Source organism: Phasianus colchicus, chromosome 8, assembly GCF_987193195.1.
Source record: "Phasianus colchicus chromosome 8, bPhaCol1.hap1.1, whole genome shotgun sequence".
Taxonomy (NCBI): domain Eukaryota; kingdom Metazoa; phylum Chordata; class Aves; order Galliformes; family Phasianidae; genus Phasianus; species Phasianus colchicus.
The window spans coordinates 25756727-25780626 of record NC_143443.1 but is presented as its reverse complement, the minus strand read 5'-3'; the positions used below and the strand labels follow the sequence as shown (position 1 = coordinate 25780626).

Here is a 23900-nt window from a genome sequence, read left to right as displayed (position 1 = left end):
TTTAATCATTTGTCAGTAGCATACAAACAAGATACTATTTTATCTGTAGATAGTTCTGAATTAATTCTTTAAAAATCAAAGAACTATAGAGGAGTTGAGCTCATATCAGCCTTTATTTCCTTTATGCACAAATGCCACCGTATCAGTTCTCTAATAATCTGTTTGAACACCTCACCTCATCTTGCTCTGTTCTTAATGCATAGCACATGCCACTGACTTTTTTTTTTCTCCTGTACAATGATTGGGAGCATTCATTCTCCTCAGGCCTAGGATATTGTATTAATCTTCTGTTGTGTACTTTCATTTCATTTCCTGTAAAATAAAAATAAAAATAATCCTTCTGCTACTGAAGTTGACCTTAGGTTAGATGTCAAAAGAACAAATTACTGGCACTTGCTGGTAGCCCTAGAGTACCTATAAATAGCAAGCTTTATAACCCCACTGATTCTTGAGATACATAGTGATAAATACACTCCTACCAATCAAGAAAGGAGAAAAACAGCTGCATGGCTCCAGGCGATGAATAGTCTTTTAAACTGACAGAATTTGTATGGCTGCATCTTTCAGGTGGTTTCAAAAAGAAAAAAAAGATACAAAAAATGTTGTATCTGCATGTTTTAAGGTAGTAATTAGTGATTCATGGGTACAATATTCCTCATCTTGTCTCATGTGTATACTACAAAGAATTCAAGGCTCAGACAGCAGTAAATTCTTTCTTAGGTGATGTGCAGACTAAGGTAACAGTTTAACTGATGGGGCTGCCTGTTCACTACTAGAATTAAGAACTAATTGAAACCTTTTCAGTGGAACAGTTTTCTACTAAGAAATGCAATATTAGTCAGGTAAAATTTTTCACAATATTTTAAAAATGAAATCTTGACAGATTGGAATGATTTGAAACTGTGTGTTTCATTTTCATTTTGTTTCATTTGAGCTTTTTTCCCTTTGGAGTTACAGTCAGACTGTATTATAAAATATTCAATGGATTGAGTGATGATAACATTGATACTAGTGGGGTGAAACACTATGAAATGTTTTTCTTATGTAATCTTTTTCCAATGCATTCTTGCTCTATCCAGATTTTTGGAATTGTGATGCTTTAAAATAAGGCAAAAAAAAAAAAAATTAAAAAAAAAGAATTGGAGATGAGCTAAATGCATTTTTTTGGATGTGTAATGTGACAGTAGATACTAATATATCTCTGTTCTAGCACATCAAATCTTTTAGCAAAGGTCAGCCCACCATGAGTTTTTGTGGATTTTGTTTTTTGCGCTGTATTTTTTTGGCCTGGCAACACTCATGTTTTCAGTGAAGCTGCTATGACCTCAGTGTTTTGATGGGGATGGGGAGTGTAGGACATGACTGTCTCATCTCACTGATTAATGGAAAAGCTTCCTGTTGCTCTGCCCCCAAGCTACAAAATCCATTAACCACCCCTTGGGGTGCCTGAAATTTATTCTGGCCATTACCATCAATTAGAAAGTTAATAGTGTGATGATTACTGGGCTACAGTCCCAGCTATTTGTGTGATTTACACCAGGCCAGGTTGGAAATGGGAAGATACAACACTCAAAGAACCACTTTACAAGCAAGAACTAAGCATTAAGAGTGCAGAGATGTCAGTGCCCAGTGTAAACATATGACAGGGAGAATCATTAGTCTGTCTGAATTCTTTTAATTTAAATGGCATATGTTAATTTAAATGCATGGAAGAGCAACTTTAGTATTCACCATACCTCAGATGAGTATTTTTGATTATGACCATGAACCTTAAATCATGCCGTGCCCAAGGGAATAATTTCATTTTGAGTTGCAGTATTACCTGGTAGAAAATGCTGTGATGCAGGAAAGGAGGAAATTTGCATTTTAGCCTTGTTGGGTTTATTTTTATTTTTCTTATTTTTTAAGAAAAAGTAAGGCAGATGAGATCTTCTGGACTGTTGCTTTTCCATCTGTAGTCCTCAGATTCCTTCAAATTTTACTGAGGTAGCAAGGAACAAATCTGTGACCAATAAACTCTTACTCACTATGTCAGGGTCTGTTCTTTCATTGGAAATAATGCTGAAATATTGAAAAATAATGCTGTAGATTTTGACAGGGAAGGAGAAAATGCTTGAGTGTGCATACAATCAGATACACGAGGATAAACAATATCTCAGCTTCTGGTGTATATCAGCTCCCAGATGTCACTGGTCCTAATCCAGCATTAGAGTTACCGATCCTTCTCTCATGTGTTCAGGTGCTGTAATGTGAAATGGCTCCTAGGAAGAAAAGGACAGATTGCATTCTGACAGCAAAGATCCTTTTGTTTTCTCACAAGCAGCTGCTTCCAAGCCAGGAGAAGTCTATGGCATTTATAACTGGCCAGTTCCATGTTTGTATTGGTGCAACTCTGTAGTAAATAGTTCAGATTTATACAAGAGTATCATTGGGATGTGACCCCTGTTCAACAGGCAGAGCAATGGAGAATAGGGATTTTACTGACTGTCAGCATATTCTCTGTTCTTAGCCCATAAGTAGGAGAAGTTGCAATACAGTGGAAATTGGATTATTGGTCAAGCAACACAGACATTTATAATTGGAGAACATTTAAAGGGGAGAAAAACATATACAATTTCCATCTATTTAAAATTTGATATACTTTTCTGCTGATGTATTTGATCTTGCTCTTTGAGTATCTTAACTTTATGCTACAGTTTTTCTGAAACTTCACAGAAATGTGAGTTCTACCATGATGGTTGCGTTTCCCTGAATGTCACCTGTTTGTTCAGCTCAGCTTTGGGTGACAAAAAGTGTAGATGGCTGTAAAACTGCAACCCCTACCTACAGTGTTCCACATAGAGGTTTAGCCATTTAGTTATGAGTTCTGCCAGGCCCTTTACTATGCCTGTGCAAAGGAGATGGATGGTCAGTGCTTCAGATATGATGTAGTCCTGAGAGCCACCTAGTCTGGAGGGAGGGAAAGAGACAAATATTCTTCACCTAGCTTGTGAATCTGAGTAACTGCCAACTGAAGCAGCAGTGAAGGGAAGCTGACCAAATTATCTTTCTACAACCATTATTAAGAATGTGGATAAGTTGCTTGTTTGAAGGAAAACAACTCATTGAGGACAGCTAAAGGAAACATCTCCTGGCCCTCCCTGTTTCCTTGGTTTCTTGTTTGGTTAAGATTTTGAATAGCTATCTAATTCAGTATGTAAACTCTGGATGTTAAAATGTGAACTGTTTGTCACATCTCTAAATTATTTATGGCAATAATCAGCTGCTTTAAGCCAAAAACTGCAAGAAATTTGAGAGCGTGTATTTTTGTTTGTTTAGATAACTGAATAAAATCTGATTAAAAAGAAGAAAATTGAATTTAACTGGTTATTAAAAAAAAAAAATCAATTTCATATTTTCCTTTTTTTTAGCCTCCTTTTCCCCCCTTCCTCCAAGTTTTCTAGACAGCTTCTGTAGCTGAGAAACTTCATTTTGTGATGAGCTAGTTCTTTCCAGAAGGGACGAACATTACACATTTCCATAAATCCTTATAAAAATTCATAACTTCATTTCCACTAAAACCTGTGGCCACAACTCAAACTAGAAGCAAGATAATTTCAAAATGGCAGTTTTTATCTGTTAAAATATATATTTAAATTGTATTTAATTTTATATTTCTTCCTTTTGACGTTTATATTAAGGCTTTTTTCAATTCTTATTTACATGCACAAAACCTTAGGAAGTTTATGCTTCAGGATGGAGTGGGAAGTCAGCGGAGCCTGAGGGAACATGCATTTGAGTGTCACAGACTGTCTTGAAATGTAAAAATTGGTTACCTAGTCTTTCCCTCAGTTTCCCTCACCTAGAAAATGAGAACAGTAATAGTTTCCAGCCTGCTCAGGGCCTCATGAGGAAAAAAAGTCATTGCAGATGTGTTTATTCAGGAAGTGACTCATGTAGGTCCCTTGAGTTATAAAATCTCTTCTATTTCTTTCCACTAGAGGTGTCTTTAAAAGTTAATTTCAACCTGTCAGGGTAAATTTGAAGTGTTCTTAGTTCTGTGACATAAGCAGTGTCGTTACAGATGTTAAATTAAAGAAATGCTAACTAGCTCCTTGCCTTGTTTCTGCTGTCAGGCCACTTGCTAATGTTGCCCTCTTGATCCAAACTGTTATGAAGGATAAAAACAAGCAAACAAACAAACAAAAAAAAACCATGAAAAACAGACACCTCTCTGAAATAGCTTCCCTTTATGTTAATCCCTGCTTAAAGGACACAAGTTATAGGTAGAAGTCGGTCATGATCCATCTGTCAGGTTAGAAAAGCCAGAAGGACATATATAATAGGGCTAGGACCAAAGAGCAGAAAAGACTTTAGCAGAGGCAGTGTGGCAGAGATGAGAATGCTTTCAGTGTAGAAATGCCCTGAATAGTCAGTGAGATGAAAGCATTTTAAATGGAAGTCCCGGGTTCTGCACTGAAGGTCTCAGACTATCTAACTCAATAACCTACACGCTGAGGGGGCACTCACTCAGAGTGTGACTTCAGGGGGGAAATGTGCAAATGAGGTTAAGTGTAGCCTCTTTGTGTAGAAGCATCCCTTATTAAAGGTCCAGGGACACAGATTTCACTGCATTTACATTTTGCAATTGCTCTTCAAAGTGGTGAAATAACTTTCTTCAGAATGTCTGTCTCTGAGAACCATAGATTTCTGGTTGGAAGTGGATGAGGGCTTAAATAATTGTTTATATGAGTTAGAATGTCAGCAAGTGGTGAGAAACGTTCAGGTGAGGCAAGGTAGTTCTTCTGAAAAACAGAAGTAACTTGCTATGAAAATGAGGAAAAAGCAAGAAGCTAAGATCAGGTCATTTCCAGGGTTAGTCAAGAAGCAGTTAAATCAAAACAGGCATCAAGCCAAAAGTGACATTTATCAATGGCTTGTAAAAGGCTTTAATAGGTAGAACAAGTGAACTTAAATGGTTGTCTGTTGAGGACGACTTTGATGTTATTAGCTTTTGTGAAACAGCATAGCATGACAAAAATCAATGAGGAACTTGAGTACTTGGCTATAAAGCCATGAAGGAAAGAGTTTCAATTTAAGTGATGAGGGAAGAGCACCTGAGCATATAACATTCCCCAAAAGCAAGAATACAAAAGTCTACAACTCTGTGGTAGAGTTTAGGCATGAAATATCATATGCAAGAATGCTAGTAGGCTCTGCATTATCAACTCCACTATTTTTCACAGGCCTTACAAGATCATTTTAAATGCGTTAATGATTCCTTTACTCAAACGCTTATTCAGTGAAAGCCCTTTATAAGAGCAGCCTCTGACACTACAGCTCTGCCTTCTGCAATATAAAATCTTTCTATCCAAAAAACTGTTCAAGCAGAGATTAATACAATGGTGGCTGGTAAATCTCGTAATAATCGTGACTGTTTCTTGCTTAAAATATCTTTTATCAGGGCTGAAATTCACACGCAGAAGCAAAATATGCTGGAGTCCACCTCTTCATGCTGTTCCTGGTTGTGGCAGGTTTCTCACACTGCTGTTCCTGAAGCACCTTACAGCTGTGCCTAGCCCTGTCCATCAGGGCTGGCTGCCACTTGGAGAGCAGATAGAGCAGCAAATAAAATTGTGGGGAAGGAGGAGGAGGGTGAGTTCATGATGCATAGGGCAGTATTCTGATGGCAGGGAGGGAGAAAAAGCAGTCACGTTAGTCTACAGAAACCAGTCTTGGCTGGTGGCAAAAGAGAAGAAAGTGCTTTTTAATGAATATTTATGGAGAGAAAATGGTACTCGAGCAGTAGAAGTCATTACCCTGCTTAAATCTGGTGTCTAACGTTCTTTTTCCCTAGTAAGAGTTTTCTAGAATGATCTTTCCAAAAAGAAACATCAGCAGGTTGATTTTTCTCGTCTTCAGCAGCTTTTTTAAAATAAGTAGTGACAACCTTAAATTTGTAACGAAGGAAAGTAAACAGTGACTTGGTACGGAGTTTACTTAATTTATACATTCAAACTGACAGCCCTCAGAATTTGTCTGTGCTTCTTGAGGAAGAAGAAAATTTCCATAGGATTCGTGTTACTGGGTGATTCAGGTTGCTTATTATAGTTGTGAAATATTGGTAGGACTGGATTGAGATATATTCATGACAGTAGGTGGACTAATGGAATTCAGTGACTTTATTTAAAACGTGCAGGAGTTTATTATAATACTGTAATGGGAATGTCATTTACCCTGACAGGAGAAGAGGGAAAAGCCCTGTCAATGAATAATAACGAAGTTATTTAAATGTCAACTTTCTTGCAAACAGTTTGCAAAATATAAATTACTCTGCATGTTTTTAGTTTAATTTTGTTTTAATTCATTATGCGTGGAAGTCATGGTTTCTGTACTGCAGTTGTATCATTTTCTTTATACTGATAAATGAACTAGTAATAATCAAAATGTTTATCTCATGGAATGTTTGCAGAAATCATTCTCATTTACCAGCTGAGTAGGAAGTCTGGTTCTGAAGAGCTACTAGTAAAATTTGGGATTCATTTAATTGAACTAATGACAGCTAGAATAGCGGGACAGGTATGAAGTAATCACAGTGAAGTATAAATATTCTGTTCCTGAAAATTATTCTTTACTATATCCATCTGCATTTCAGCAACATCCACAATGTGCTAATGTGTCTTACTTTTTTTCTTGTTTAATTAGACTGATACAGATCTCAAATCTCTCTGCAGACCTTCCTGTTTCAAGCAGCTGGACTTGCTTTGACTTAGCCTTAACTGTACCTTGTCAAAATGAAGCAAATCAGCCTACAGTATTCTGAATGAAAACAGTTTACACACAGATTTAAATTATTTGATGAGACCTATTCAACAACTCTCCTCTACATGTGCATATCTACACTATAGACCTAATAAAATACATCCTACTGTTCACTTCATTTTATATTATTTCAATAGCTATAGGTTTTCAGCAGATGAGAGTTACTTTTCTGTGTTTTTCAGCTCTACAGGTCCTGTGTTTGGTCTTTTTAGATGATTCAGATAGACATTTGTTTGTTTTGCTTGTTTTATATAGATGCAGTTAAACTGTTAATCTGTGACTTTTCTCTGCAGAGCATCACAGAAGCAGCCTGCTCCTCAAAGAATGGGAAATGTTGCTTGATGCTTATCTGTTCCCCTCTAGTTAATAGGAATTTAATTTGATAATCCTATGTTGTTACTCCTGTCTACACCCTGCTGAAGTGCCTCTGTCTTTCACAACCATTCCAGGTTAGCTGGATCACGAAATGGCTGATAAGTTTTGATAGGAGTCTGTGCTGCTTTATATACCCATTTAATAAATAAAGACAAATACTCAGGCTGCCAGTCGGTGTCTGTATGTATGCATATATGATAGGAATAAGTTTGTTGATACCCCTGAGTCATATCCCAGCAGAGGCTCTCGGTGAATGCAGCATTTCATTTCATTCGATTCTTCTCTTCCACTGCTCTTTGTGTGCTCCCACCGCTGTTTTGTTGTTAAAGCATTTCTACGTGCCCATCTGTTGTTGCGTAGCATTTATCTGTCTGTTAACACTGAGGTCAACTACAAAATGGCATAAGAAATAACAGATTGTAGCTGAACAGACAGGAGGACATGCTATTACTAATTTAGAACAGGACAATGGGAGTAAGACATAACAGTCCTTTTATCACTTGCATATTTGTTCATCTGCAAAAAACATTTTTCCAAGTCTTTCTTGCAGCATTTCTGTTGTTTGTTATAGATGATGGCAGAAGTGCACGCTTCCATATGAGTATGACATTACCTGTTAATAAGCCTATGAATGCAAAATAAGAGATTTGAAGTAAATCAAAGCTTACATTTCTAATTTGCAATAAACCTTCAGCATCTCTTTGGCTGTACTGTTGTGAGGCTGCTTAAGAAACTCCAAACAAGTTTTGTGGGTCAAATTTTCTTCATTGTTATCCTTCTTTGAAGGGTCCCATTTTTAAATCATTTACCGGCTTAGAGATGCATTCCTTCATTTAAAATATATTTTTTCCTAACTCAGTAGGTCAAACCCAATCCTTACCTTTAATTATGAATGTTTATTAGCCTAAAATTCACAAGAATGTCTTATGTTTGATGTAGAACATGGCAGAAGGTGGGGCAATGAGCTGGACAAGGTGACCAAAGCGAGCCAGCAAGGCTTATTCAGCCTTCTGCTGCAGTTTCTGCACCTGAACACCAGAACGTCTCTGAAATATTCAGTAACAGGCATAGCTATTGTAGTATCCTCCTCCTTGGTCTACTGAATAGCTGGGCTAGTTTACATGGTCTCCTGGGAGAGATGACCTTATAAAGGCAAAGATCAGTCAGTGGCTGAGAACTTTGCATTAATCTTCTAACTAACAAAGGTCACATGCAAAGGTCATGGGTGCATACATTTCTTAGAAAGGAGCAAGGAAAAAGACCACAGGCTGGTCGTTCCACAAAAGCAAAAGACAAGCTAATTCTTTAATAAACTTCATGAATAGAAAAGTTCAGCTTTAATGCAAATCCTTATCTTGGTGGAATTTGTTTTAATGGATAAAAGTCCAAGCTGCTCCTGCCTTGCATTATTCACGTACTGACTGCAAAATCTGAAATCCCAGAAATATGCCATGAATCAGGTGTAGGTGTGGAACATGACTCTAAAATCTAATCCTCATGTTGCTCCCTGACAAAACCGAAGAAACAACACAAACCCATGGTACTACTAATGGTAGAGACATTAAATACTTTAAATATCGTTGTGAATTGGCTGGCTGTACTAGGTTTGGGCTGATTATCTAAATTTCTTGGTTATTAAAACATAATTCAGACAAGCATGAGGTGCATAATATAAGTACAAATCTGCTGCTGACAGTTGATCTTCATTCCAGTCAGATGTTGAGAGTAAATGTCATGGGAACTTAGTGCAATCTTATTTGTTCACTTCTTTTGTCACCCCAAAATGTGTAGTCGGTATCTCTGTTGGCAATTTTCGTATCAGAAATATATTATTTTCCCTACAAACAATGGAAAAACATTGCTTTTAAAGAAATGAGGTATGTGTTCATACTATCTGCTAGTCTATGTGAATAAAACCACAGAAATTGTAGTTGAAATGCTTATACAGTGTTTTTTTTTTTTCAGAATAGCATTACTTTTTTCACAGAAAACTGAACTCTAATTTCACTGAACAATCAACTGAAACAGCTTCATTGCAGTGTGATGAGAAAAGACTCTTATCTTAAAAAAATTTGGTCTGAGGCTGGAGTATACAATGAGTTGATAACTGTAGTCTCTTGCTGTCTGCTATTTGGCATTTCTGACTATCATTATTTTCTTTACACAGAATTTAGCATTTCTTATTGTGCGTGTTTATTTTAAAGTGCTTTGGGAAGATGCTGGTTTAATTTTTCCTAATCTAATTTAAATGCAAATTGTTAGCACTCACATGATGCTGTGTATATACAATTAAGTATCATTATATACTACATGAATCATTCAAAAAACTCTGGAGATCCATTCCACTATGTAAAGTATGACTTGCATTGAAAAACTGCCAAGTGGCTTGTGGTTCTGTGATTAAGTGTTCTTACTTATGAAATTTCCCTTTGAATTGTAGGTCAACAGATTATGGGACAACGTATGAGAAATTGAATGATAAAGTTGGCCTGAAGACGATTTTGAGCTACTTATATGTTTCTCCAACAAACAAACGAAAGGTAGGTGGTAATGAGGTTTGCTCATTTTGACTTTGTATCCTTGTAATCCACTTTTTGTCAATATCTGTTACTATTAAATGTCCGGAATTTCTCTGTCTCTCCATCCTTGAAAAAATATGCAATGATAGCAAAACATATGTCAGTTTACACCAGCTATAGCATCTGTCAGTGTACTTTGGAGAATATGCATTAGCAAAAATACATGCGTCCAATTGTTTGCTTATCTTCAGCCTGCTGATCATTTTTTCTGAAAGTGACAGAGACGCGTTAAAATGACAGAAATGCATCTACAGTGGCCAGATTAACATCATTTCTTTTAAGTGCTTCCAATAGGGAACCAAGCAGGATTTGACAAAATCCTGCAGAGAAAATACCTTCCGAAGCCCAGAAGGTTTTAATCATGCAAGCACCCAGCTGAGTAACAATTTACTAAGAATTTATAATGCTGACGTTCATAAATGGAAGCTGATGCTTTCTCCGGTGTACGTTTTGACAATTTTTTTTATAATTTGCAGGTACGCAAAAGTAGATGATGAAAAAGTTTATAATGATGATGAAAACTTGTATTCTTACATGTAGATATACTAGAAAAAGTGATATTGTTTAAAGGCTCCTTCTCTTGCATGTTAGCTGTCATATTTGATGATAGCTGTCATATTTGATGATAGACAGTTATTAACACTGGTGTTTTTGTGTGGACATTAAGAAATAGCTTAATTCTTCCTGAACTTACGAGTTATTTTATTCCTGACTTCCTCAGCTTTTGGCCCAGAAAAAAGGAAAAAAAAAAAGGGGGGGGGGGTTAAAAATCAAAACCAGAGTGTCATTAAATAAATGGCAATGGTGACATTGTTATCCTCTCAACTTGTTAGCTGTGAAACTGTGCGCCCTCTGTGTGGAAGACCCAGCTCCAGTTTTGTTTTCTCTGCTAAGGGTGTTATGAACCTGGCTCTTGTCATTTTCCCTCTTCGCTTTCTGTCTTAGTGCATGGTTCGAATTGTTCCAGGCGGAACTGAATTGCTTCAGAAGAAATTCCTAGTGAAGACTCATTTGTGATGGAGGCTGTGTACGTTTGTGCAGCTAAGGTCACCATTTCTGCTGCTTTCATCGTACTGAAACATTTATGTATTCGTTCAGAGAGAATATGAAAGGAAAAAGGAGCTGCCAGAGGGGACAGTGCCTAGCTTTATTCTCTCATAGATCATGTTTAACTCTTTATTCAAAAGAAACTGACACTTCTAGGCATGAGTTATTTGACCTGTTAAGTAATTGACCCTAGGGTGAAACAAATCATATTCTAGCACTGCCCACTTTTCTCCAATTGCCAGTACCTGTGATGGAGTTTGGATCTCATCCTCTACTCACCTGTACTGTGAGCATGTCCATAACCAAAGAATATTTGTCTGATGTTCAAGGACATTTTTCTTTCCCCTGATAAAACTGTTTCCAAACACCAGAACATAAAACTAGAGTGTACATCTGAGATCATACATTCTACTTCCTTGCTACAGGCAGCTGCCTCATATGGTCTTAACGAGACACCTGTCAAGGGCTCTCTTGAAAGTATTCTGAGTAATGGCTTGTAGCTCTGGAATTCCAGTTGTTACCTGTTCTGATAAATTTAGTTTTTGCTGAAGGAAAGAAAGGACTTGGCTCATACTGTTGTGTTGCCACATGGTCAATTCCTCAGAGCTACTTACATGGTTATTATTATTCAAGATTGGAAAAAGGTGAAGGGGTGGGGAGAAATAATCTTCATAATAAGAAACAAAATAGGTTCAAGTCCTGGGATGAAATCAACTAAATTTCTGAAATTAGTGGAGAGTTACTGTCTCATTGCAATTGACCCGTGACAAACATGAAACGTCTTTAGAAGGTAAAATAACTACATTATCAGATCATTCAAACATCCTTTGAGCTTGAGGTTTGAAAGGTTGGTCTCCTGGTACAAAAACTGTGCTGTGGCAAGTTTGCACATAATCGTATTTTATATTTCTTGGGGAATAATAATAATAGTGTTCTCCAGAAAAATTAGTAAGTGTTTTAGCTGGGCAAAATCAGTATGATCCCTTAGCTATTGTGCAGTAAAAAACTAAGCAGGAGCTAAGAGTTTTGGAAGCATATTAGTCCAAGTTAAGTACACAGTGGCTCCAAAAATCCATAACCCATCTGCATCTTCCAACTTCCTTCTTCATACTGCCACTCTTGTTTGTGTAACCATCTGTTGAGTTGGATCAAGGGCTAATATGCCTGGAAATTAATTCCTTTCTAGTTCAAAACGCAAATGGATGAAAGCTAAAAGCTTCCAGGTGGAAAGGTGGAACAGCTCATTCTGGCAATAGAGTGCACTGAAGTTGGCCTGTAATCAGTATGGGACATTGCCAGAGGAAAGCTGCTACACCTGGGATAAAAGGACCTTAGTAAATGTCTAAGACTGAATTGTCCGAAACTTACCTGAGCAAGTGGAGAATTATGTCTGCAGGGAGAACTTCTGGAGACTGCCTATTCTGTTTCTGTATAATATCAGATTATTTCTCCAGAAGCATTTAAATTCAAGCATCTATTTTATTTCATCTCCCATAACTATGAGAGCACGGGGAAAAGAATGTAGAGCTATGTCATGCTTCCACACAAAAATATTTCACGGTGGAAGCAAAAATATTGAGTCAGTTGGGGTCTTTATTATACCTGCTGACAATCAGAAGGGAGAATTTACAGCTTTTGTCACCAAGAACATTTTCAGCTAATATCTCTGGATCCCCAAACCTGAGTTTCTTCTTTTCTGAAATTCTGACAACGCTGTCAGAAACTCTGGTTACTCTGAAACTGTCATCTCATTTCACTAACATGCGCCAGGTAGTCAACTGCAGGCCTTTTTATTTCATTAGAAGATTGAACTGCTCTAAAGTCCTTGATTTCTACTATACACATACTGTGTGCATAAAGGGTTTATGCACTGCTGTTGTTAATGCTGCACAAACACTGACAGTGCTTTCCCCAAATATGCTATATGAGGTAGATGATTTTGCTCAGACTGTACCTGCAGCCTTCAATGCTCTTTGTTCCACAGTGCTTTTCTTTGCAGAGAGAGACTTCCTCAGTAGTAGAAAATAATACATTTATTATCTTGCAGATATTGGAAAAAATACCTTGCTAATATGATTCTAGTGGGACGAGCATGTGCTTAACTTACTGCTGTTGGCTTTTTGTTATAATAAAATAAATATCCTTTTAGCACTTAGTTAGCTTTTAGGAATAATTCCATTGAAAAATAAGGTAAATTTGTACTCTGCTAACTCGAGAGGAATTGCTTGCAGTGACGAAACCAAGTGTATCCTGTACATAGCCTTTCTGTTCTGTGCAAAGAGAAGCAGTTAGAACAGTGATGTGTAGAATGCATGTAATTGGATTTTTTCAAATAATTAATAAGTTTGTTCATGAATTTGTGATGAATTTCACTTTCTGGAAAAGAACAAACAATGGCATGTTGTATAAATTGTTTGTTATAGTTTTTCTCTGCTCTGCCTAGGAAAAAACAGTATCTATAAACATATAGGATTTGCAGAACTTCTCACTGTCTCTGAATACCAATTTCATTTTAAAAGCTTCCGTGTTTTTGTCTCCTTATTTCATAAAAATTAAATCCTTTAACCAGACGCTGCAAGCAATGTCGTATTACAAAGGGGGAAGGGGAGGTCTCAAAATAAGAATGAGAAAAAATTCAGGTACTGTTTAGAACTTAAACCACTGAAACGTTGCTGTTACTTGTTACTTTTCTGAATTGCAGTATTTTCTTTAGGAAATAACAGAAAATCGTAAGTAATACATTGTTGTGTAAGCTCTGTCTATAGAAGAGATGGAAACCCTGTTACTCAGTATTTTCTACTTTCACTAAATTACTGCACTACCTGACTCTATGACTGATGACACAGATCAGGGAAGAAAAAATTATAACACATGGATCTTGCCAGAGACTCGGTGCCTACTTGAGTATTTGTCAACAAGTCTACAGAAAAGAGAATATCCAACATACAATAAATCCCTCAGCTTACGTATGTCAACATTGGTTTATTTGTTGGGTGCATAAAGCCTTTATATAATATAAAATGATTTAAAGGTTTCTACATGAGGCAGTTTTAAATAGTGCACTGATAGGTTAAAAACTAAAATAAGCTAGAAATCCATGTTGATATCTTGAAATCTTGCAAAATTTTGCCATTCACTTTCCTACGAACTCACGCACACTAAGTTTTATGGTCTTTATGAAAAACCTTTCATGTAGGTTGCTTTCGAGCATTGCAATGGAAATCATAGCTGTGGAAATAAAAGCAGATGTAGGACGTGGTGGTGACTTAAAAATTAATTCTCTTGAGCTTTACTTTGAGTCAAAGTGTTGTTCACTAGTTTAGACAGTCTTGTTGCAGAGCCAGTATAGGCTGTTCATTCCTTCCTTGTACTTTCAAACCCTTTTGTGGTGGTGTATCTCCAGTTAATAAGATACTGGGTGATAGTATCTGTAAGCAACTTTATACTATTTGTAGAATGTCTGGTCCATCAGACATCTCCTAGGGGGTTGAATTTTTGTGTTAGGTTTTTTGTTGTTTTTTTCTCCCCCTCCCGTTCTTTCTGCAGATCTGCCTTGAATTTTCCCTTTATTCCTCCAACTGTTTGGATAACTGCTGCGTGCAGTACAGTGTCTTTTTTTTTTTTTTTTACATTCTCTAAAGATGAATGGATTACAGATGCCTTCCTCTTCTTTTATATTTAATGGTTGCGATTAGCACCTTTATCACAGCATGTTAAGCACCATCCTGTTGTGTGTGTAGCTCAAAGATAACGGCTATTTATTGTAAATATAATTGCATGGGTTTCAGTTCTGGCTAGATCCCTAACTGCTTCAAATTCGTTTCTATTAATAAGTTTTAAATGAAAGGAAACTAAAGTGATGGAGGCCCAGCCTTCTGTCCTTTCTAGCATGCGGTGTATGTGTAGAGGGGAGAACAGTTGGTAAATCTTTCTAGCTGTCAATCAAGAAAGACAGGAGATTTACTGATATTAGCCCCAGTGGGAATGTTTGCATGCTTCTATATATCCTGTTTCAGGAATGTAAAGTACATGGTTGTATAAAGGTTGAGACCCAGAGCTATGTGCTTTTTGCTGGCCTCTTCTAAGCCTTGGGGAAAATGTCTTTGTCCATAGAGATGAACAGTTCCATCTGACGTTGCTATTTCTTTAGGTGCTGCTACCCTCAATTGCTAAAATCAGATTGGGATCAAAATCCTCTCCCTGACCTGTTTCTAGAAGCTTTCAGAAGTCTGATGTGATGGCAGGACTTGATTTTTACACTCAAGAAAATACAGTTCTTTCTAATTGTGTCCTCCTTGTAGGCTTCTATAAATCTTAGCGTGGAGACTTCCAGCTCCTGTCAGAGAGGTTAGAGCTTGGCATATCTCTAAGTGCACCCCACTGCTGACTGATCCAGTTCCTATGGCTGTCAAGGGATGGCATCCTTAACAAATTAAGCACAATAGGAGACCCTAGGTCTACAGTCGATCAGTCATGCCAATAGTCCAATGTGCTTTTGTAGTGTGCTCTTACAGTGATAAAATCAATTGTTCTGTCACTCTCTTTTTTTTTTTTTTTTCATGTGGAAGGAAAGGTCCTCGTTGGCTGCAGGCTGTGAGTACAACCTTCAAAGAGATAGTCATAAGAGATCTAAAAAGGCAATGCCTCGTGAATGTGAAAGTTTTATTTTTTTAATGATGTATTCCACAAGATATTACAAGGAGACATTTAAGAAAAACTTTTCTTAAATTTAAGTGGGAATAACCACCTTGTTCCTTGTACTTGAAGTATTTTGCAGAATGAGACTTCAATTTTATCAAATTTTTATGGATTGAGTAAAACCAATATAGCATAGGAAGGTATATGTAGAAGCCCCTCTACAATGTGACCACAGATGATGTTTGGTTGCTGTATCTTAAGAAAAAATGTTTTGGAGGGAAGGACTCAAAAGTGCATTGAATGGGAATCATATACTGGTTTTGCTGATCTGTTAGGCTGTTGGGATTAGATAGCAATACATCTGCCTTTCTTCCGGTGGGCTTCTTATGGAAGAACATAAGGATTCTTTTTGTATCTTTTCTGCAAGTACAGTTATCTAATGTCATTCAAAATTTATGGCTTAAGATTTCATGAACTAGTCAGAAAGAGCTGAAATCCTGTATCTACAAGGGTGATCTTGGACTGCAGGAACAGTTTGGTAGGTTTATGATAAGACTGTATTACATGTTACAGATCACTACTCATAGGAGAGAAGGGACAGCTCCCCACTAAATTAAGATTTTTTTTCATATTTCATTTAATTTTTCAGTGCTTTTAATTAAGTTAATGCAAATACTGTTGTGTGAACTATTGGTGATTACTACAAAGTCATAACATTATAAAGGTATAACAATGCATATATTTTTCACTTCAGCTTGTAATGCTTTCAGATTCGAGAGCAATGCTTCTACCCTTGCACTACATCTACTTGTGCACACTTGTTGACTGAGAATAGACTTGATTTCTATTTCAGAAGATTGTCTTTCGTTTCCCTCATATGAAAACAAGAACAACGTAAAAATATTTTTTTGTTCTTAGTTTAGAAAGGTAGATTGTTCTTCATATTTTAATGATCGGTAGATCTTCACTAAATTCAGTGAAGTAAAGCAGAAGTGACAGAAAAGCTGGTCCTGTGTTACTAGTCTTTGTTACTGAGTTCACAGGAAGCCAGTAATTAACACGCAACCTGATTTGTGTTAACAAAGTGAAGGAAGAGTGTCATCTTCTAAAGTGAATATTCTGACTTTTGAAGTGTCTGGCAGCATTCACTACCAAACTTTGTGATTTATGCCTGCAGTATTTGACAGCTCTCACAATAGCCATTACAAGCAAAGCCCTTGCCATTATTCTACATCCATATCTCTTCTTGGATATGAAGTGAAATCAAAGCCCATTTATTCTTCTGCTTCTCTTGTAAGGCTATCAAAAATAGTGGCAGTTTTGACATTTTCCCACTTAAAGTTGTACTACGATATGACGTATCTCACAGAAGTCTCCAAGGACATACTGAGTGTTGAAACTAATGATAGGAAAGTATGAGCCACAGAATTCAGCTTTAGAGCTAAAATTCACTCAGTCTCTGCTGTCTACAAACTCGACATTTAAAACTTATGCAAGGTAATCTGTTGTTAAATGTCTCAATTTTTCTTCTTTCTTAATTCCTCAGTGATTTTCCAAATATTTTGGAACAGATAATAGTTCTTTTGGTAACAGGAGATGTACTCCAGCAGCTTAGAGGACAGAGAAATACAGCTGCAGCTCACGTAGTGGTAGCTGGGATTGATGGTAGCACACGTGTGTATCTAAATACAACACAGATACGCCCTATTATCAAATGTGCAGCTCCATGCATTTCTATAGCAGCTATTTAAACCAGGGGAGAAGTCAGGTAGCCTAACATCTATTTATTTGTTTCCTATGAAAAACTAGCCCCAAGCAGGTGAAAATCAGCTTGTTCAGAGTTCCATGAAGTTTTACTAACAATCTATATGGTAGGATTGTTTTCATTTACCTTCTGAACTTTGAGCCATTAAAGATACACACCTAAATCTCACTTTTGTATCATTTCACTCTGTGTTCTTGTTTGGGTATATTTGTTTGTTCATGAAATATTAAAATTGCCGTATGATTTCAAAATTTGAGCTTAAAGGAAAAAAATACTGTGATATTGTGATATAATTATGTAATGACTGGTATATTGAGGTTTGAAAGTGATAAATAGTAGCAAATACATGAGTACTCACCACAGGAGCACTGAATTCAACCCTCCTGCCAGGCCTGCAGCAAATTCATATGTAGTATTTGTTAATTATTAGATAGTGTAATCTGTAGAGCATGTTAGCCAGCAGATTGTTACTGCTTACCCCTTCTGCAGTCTAGGTACATTGTTATGATGAAATGAGTGACTAAATTATTGCATACTTGAGTGTTATGCCTTCTGTCTAGCTGTACTTGGAGTACAAGGAGAAGAAAGTGAAGAGAGTAGAGAAAAAGGCATTTTTGTGTACGAAGATTCTGATTAACAAATGCTGGTAAATATAGTGTAAAGGTGTGCTGGTAAAGATTTGTGGATGGAATAAGGAAATTGTCTGATTGCTAAGAAAACGTGAAATTTAATTTGTATTCAGCAAGCATGAGAATTAGTGAAGAGAACTGTGTGGACGCAGCCAAGCTTGGAGAAAGTGGGAATAATTCAGTATTTGATAAGGTAAAGATATTGCAAAAATTAGAAATGAGTTTTTTCATGTTAGTGCTAATAAGTAATAAAGTTAGGCTACTTATTGTAGGGAGAGAACAATTTCTGAAAGTCAGAAGAGGAATGAAAGAGTCAAAGGTAACACAAAACAGGTGATGCAACAGTTAAAAACAAAATATTATTTTAAATCTATATTGTTTTTCTTTGAAGTCTTCCTATTCAATCTCTCTATGTTTTTCGTTAAAAGCAAAAATAAAAAGATAAAGGAAGGTAAAAAGATTTAGGAAGGGCGTATAAGTTAAACCGCAGGAAAAAAAATACAATACTTACTGCATTTTATAGAACAGTGGCATAGAGAGGCCTTCTGTTTCCCAGAACTTGGCTTTCTGATGGGTGTAGGTTTCTTCTCAAATTCTCATGAAGCCTGTTCTCCTGTGGAGAAGTCCAGTCTAAACACAGAGCAAATACATTGTTTTGGTGATTTTTCTTATACTGTCAAGTGTAGTTTGGAGGGAAAAAAAAAAATAAAAATGGTTGTAGTATACATTCAGAAGGTAAGAAATATTTAAATTAACACACTATTTGATAAGAACAAATCAAATTTACAGTGTGTTCTATATATGGAGTATTATCAATTTTGCTATTTAGAGAGAGAAAAATTTCACACTGTTTGAAAGCATTTATTCATGTTGAAACTTTTTATTCTTGCTCGTATCATCCAAAGCTCTTCTCTCCTGATTGTCCAAGGCTTTTCTCTCTTGAGGAAATAAATATTAAATGGAAAATATCTGGGGATTGAAAAGCCAAAATAATTTTGTTTTGGAATGTTTCAACTTTTAAATTCCATGTAGATTTACCAACATGAATGCCAGTGGAACTTAATAATGATACTACTGATTCTTAATCACCTTGCTGATTCTTTCATTCTTTCATTGTTAGAAATCTGCCCTTAACAATCTAAACAGAGTAAGATATTGTGTATGAGACATAAGACATGTATGTTTAGGCCTTTGTTCTGTGTATGAATAAAAAGTACTTCTAATCTTCAGTCTAATCTACCTGGTTTCTTCGTCAAAGGAAATAAGGACAATTAGAAAGGAATTCAGTGGACAGTAAACAGCAATGGAACAATCAGTGCAGAATGTTCCTTTGGGGTCTGGTGCACAGCTTGCCTCTGATTACTTCTATTACTAATGGTAAATAATTAACGTGATAACACAGCAAACTTGAAGGACAGCAATCTGTGCTCAGTTTTGGCACTTAGGAAAGAAATGCAGTCTATATCTGTGTGCCTTGCCTAATGGGATGTTTTCAACTCCCAGAAACAAAAGAACAATTGGAGGTGAACCAAAGACAGCAGGACAGCATCTATTAGGGAATACAGTATAACGTTTTCTCTGTTTGCTTCTTCAGACCCTCAGTCATTTATGGATTTTTGTGTTAATGGGTAGTTGAGAAGAAATTTTGTTAAACCTAGTTTATAAATGAAAACAATTGTATGTTTCCCTAAATTCAAAAATTAACTGCAAATATAGGAATTAGAAGTAGGATTTTAGTTGGTATCCAAGCCAAAAGAAATGAATTCTCCTAATTTATGTACTTGTGGAATATCTGATCTCCTTCTATTCCATTTTGTTATGTCAGGAAATCTCAAAGCTCCTGTCATCCATGCAAGGTTTTAACCCTCATTTGTATTGCTGTGAAAGGTATATTTTCACCAAAACTGAAAAGCAGAAAGGAAAGAGGGAAACATTATGCAAAGCATGCTTGGAAAAAAGATGCAGTAAGCTATTACAAACTGATAGGGAAGTTGAAATCAGTCATCCAGTGTAGAAGGGGGAAAGTTCACAAATCATCTACCTCAGACCTCTGTGTTTTTACAATAGTGCGTACTGAAATATTGCTTTCTTGTCTTGGAAAAAAAATAAAAAAATAAATAAAAATCCACACCCTTTGAAATATTTGGCATTTTGAACCTTGGAGTGGAGACCTGTCTTCCAAATCCTGTCCTTTGCTAAGTGTTTCACCACCCTCTCTTTTTATAATGCCTCCACCACTGTAATTCTTCCATAAGTTCCAGGATACCAAACCTTTCTTTTTGCTACTGTTTCTCATATATGTTACTGACATTTACAAGCTCTCATAGGAGCATTCAGTCAATTACCACCAAAGACTCCCTTTGTTCCAAAGAGATTGGCCTTTCCCCGAGGGCACCAATTAAAATCTATTACTTTTATTCTCATAGCACTTGCTGTAATTGGAGCTCTGGCTCTTTGCCTGGTAGAACTTGTTGGGTTTTTGTCTCATTTATTGCTGAAACTTTACTAAAAATAACAAATGTAAAAATTACAAAAAGTATGTGTACTTGGGGGAAAACATAATTTTAATGAAGCTTTTTAGTTAAATATTTCACTTGCCACCAGGAATGTTAGAAAAATCCAAGGAAAATAATAGATATGTTTCACCTGATGGTATGGCTGTCCTGCTTCTTTCTGTTTTCCTTCTTCAGTTAATACACTCCAATTATTCTGTTTTATGAATTTGCCAGCAAATGTAAGACAAATCTGCTAGGAGCCTTGCTAATATTTCATTATGCTGTGAAAATTAAGGGGAGAGTCATGTAGAGCTCTGTATTTGCCAAGCATCTCAGTCTTCGAAGGCTATCCTACTGTTGTTACTGCCTTACTAGTAGTAGGAAGGTTGCTTATTGTGATTAAAAGTCTACATTACTTGTATCAGTTGAAAACTGTACTAATACTAATAGAAGCAGTTATTTTGAAGATGTCTTTCTGGAGAGCTAGTCAGATATCTATCAGAGTAAGGTTTTGTTTTTTCTTTTTGCAGGAGAGGGGAATTGCAGTTTTGCAAAAAAAATTGTTCAAGTGTCTGTTGTTTGTTATCTCTTCTTGTTTGTGATCTTTGAGATTGTATCAAACTTTATGCATAAGGGAGTGAGATAAATAAGTGAGATAAATATTTCATCTGTGGTCCGAGGAGGTCCTATAATACAGGAATGAATTGCTTGTGTATTTTGGTTGGTTTCATGTGCATCATTTATCTTAAGGTTCCCATCTCTTCAGAGAACCATTTTCCATCATCTTCCCTAGAACAAGGATACCAATCACTGGAAATACTGTCAGAATTCTTTATGGCATTCTGGACTTTTAACACTCTTTTGTTTGCTTGTTTTCTTTTGCCAGTTTGAGAAGGTTGTGTTAGATGTGAATCAGGCTCAAGATTGATTTTTATGTCTAATAAACTTGGGAAAATAAAACTTCCCAAACTGGAGGCTGAACTAACTGCACGAAGAGATTTGTCAAGCCTTTCTAGATACTATTTCATATATTATGGGGAAAGTAAACTATATAGAAATGCAAAAATAAAAAAGTATTTCATAGAAGAGTTTGAAATTTCCTTAGGGATTAACTAAAATCCCTACATTTATTTTTTTTTTCCCATCAGAAGAGGTAAATAAAATATTTACACTTAGAAGGCAAGTCCCCAAGGATGACAAGTTTTCTATGCCTGATACGAGTAGGAAGTGGCCATGTTTGCATAATAAGGAGGTAATTTATCTTTTGCACTATTATATGCTTTATTATTATAAATCCAAAGCAATACCAATTAATTCATTCTTTATGTATTGGAGGAAAACTTCATCTTTATTTGTTGTAGGAATCATTGTAAAATGGGAGGCATTACTTTCAGAGTAGCCCTGATTTCATTTATGTTATGTGAGCAGTCCCTTCACCTTCTGTTAGCCTTCCTAGCTGGATAACTCAGAGTTTGAATTTTGGCTTAACTGTCATGTTGCTTTCTCTAATTACAAACTACTGCTTTGACAGCTAGGAAAAGCTGTGTTGAACAGTTCTCTGAAGACTATTGCTTCTGAGAACTCTCCCACCCAACCTTTGCTGCAGACTGTGACAGGAAATGTCGCTGACTGGGTTAAGAGGGAGGCAGCATATACTAGATGTTTGTACTCAGCACTTGAATTATGCCACAATACTAAGGCTGATAGTTCTATTAAAGTGTTCTTAAATGTCTTAGCTGTGTATGTGCCATTTTCCTGTTTCTGCAGACAGCCTGAAAAGTAACTGAAATATGTGAATTGTTTTATACACCTCAATGAAGTATTAATTCCAATTCTGGGTTATCAAGATCTCTGTCTTCAGTTTTAACCTTACCGTGAGCGTAGGCATACGCTATTAACTCACTGATGTCACCGTATCTAGGCTAATATTCAGTTCTATTCCTTTTTCTATCTGTTGTGCAGGTCACATTCTACAATAAAACTTCCCTCTTTCAAGATGGAGTTGAAAGGATTAATATTATGGTCAGAATTTGGACAGAAAATGAAAATAATTTTAGCTGTATTTGGCATCCCTTGTAGCTATGATAACCAGCTACTCCAGACAAATGTACAAAAACCACCATTGCCATAGTATCTCTGTTGCTCACATCTAAATAAACAGCAAAAAAAGTTTATGAAAGTATTACTTTCTCTCCTAGTGTAACACAGTGATCAAGCAGTGTATGTTAGCTAGCTATCTGTGTGTACTGTGGTTTTTGTGGCAGAGATCAGCAAACCCAAAGACCAGAAAGTGTGTGTATGTATTATTGCTTTTTAATTGTGTCAACTTGCTGTATTATTAGGATCATGCCATTCAAATAGTAGTCAAATAGTGCATATTGAAGCAGTGGAGTCATGAGTAGAGACATAAGAAATGTCTCAGATAGCTATGTCAGTTCTGTGAGTGTTTTGGATTCCAACACGTTGACTGCTCAGTCTATGTTTCCGTGATATTAGAGCCCCTAAAATCATTATTTGCACACATTCATGTATAAGCACGGCTCAGTGCCTTTCAAGATCAAAAGACACTTAAAGGGCGAGATTTGCAAACATGCTGAGTATTTACTGGGGATAAACTCAGGAAAGAAACCAATTCTTTGGGCCTTCAGATTCCTTTGCTTTCACTGAGGATTGTCTTATTTAATAGTATGTATCAGCCATGAAGTGGCTCTTTGAGAATGCTGGTGGTGTTTATAACGAATATAAGCAAGACTTGCAGGCAGCATGAGTTTGGCTTGGTTTTGCATCTTTTGGATACCAGATTAAGTGTGGCAAGTTTACATATTCAGCAATGTACCCCGAGGAGAAAAGACAAAAAGATAAAGGATTCTCTATCTTTCTGGCTCCCTGAAGATGAGATAAATGCAGCCAAATATATAATCATAACTTGCCCAGTCACCTCCATCAGAAAACTGTTAGTGAGTTGAGAAGGAAGCTCCCAAGTTGACTAAAGTTCAGGCTTTTAAAGTGTGTCTACTGACTACTACAAGTGATAGACTGGCACAGCTCAAGCTAGTTTTAAGCTCTTTCAGCTACCACCAATAAGAACATAGATTTCACATATAAATTACATTTATATGTCACTGACTTGGAGTACTTCCCTTATATGGACTGTTGATATCAATATTCAAACTAATGGGATTATACTTGTATCTGTAGGAGTCTTATTCCCCAAAACAGCTGGAAAAGAACCTGAAGAGATGTAAAGATTTTAAAAAACATAGATTTATGAAATCTCTTTGTATTTCTGTACCTGCTTCCTAACTTATATTTTAACTTTGAAAAAGCTGTATTAGTGCTTTGCACTTAGAACTGCGAGTTCTTCACCTTTGTGAAACAGAAATGTGTTTCATTGAGAAATGTTTTGGGTTTCTTTAGGTGTTGAGGTGTTGTGTAAGCACAAACAATTATTATTAATAGTCAATTCATGTGCATAGTAAAAAATAGGTTCCTACTATATAAAATAGGTTATATTATTCAATATATCTAAATTATAGTCACAGTAAAGCTGCATATATAGACTCTCTTTGGA

At 36.4% G+C, this 23900-nt stretch overlaps 1 protein-coding gene across 2 annotated transcripts in view; it reads left to right on the top strand.

Moving 5' to 3' along the window:
• Nucleotides 1-23900, top strand: part of LOC116231792 (VPS10 domain-containing receptor SorCS1-like) — a 277398-nt gene that overhangs the window by 108930 nt on the left and 144568 nt on the right. For both annotated transcript variants that reach the window (XM_090145485.1, XM_090145486.1), the window contains exon 3: nucleotides 9617-9716. In XM_090145485.1, the coding sequence (XP_090001611.1) occupies nucleotides 9617-9716 (100 nt within the window). The remainder of the gene's footprint in view (nucleotides 1-9616; nucleotides 9717-23900) is intronic.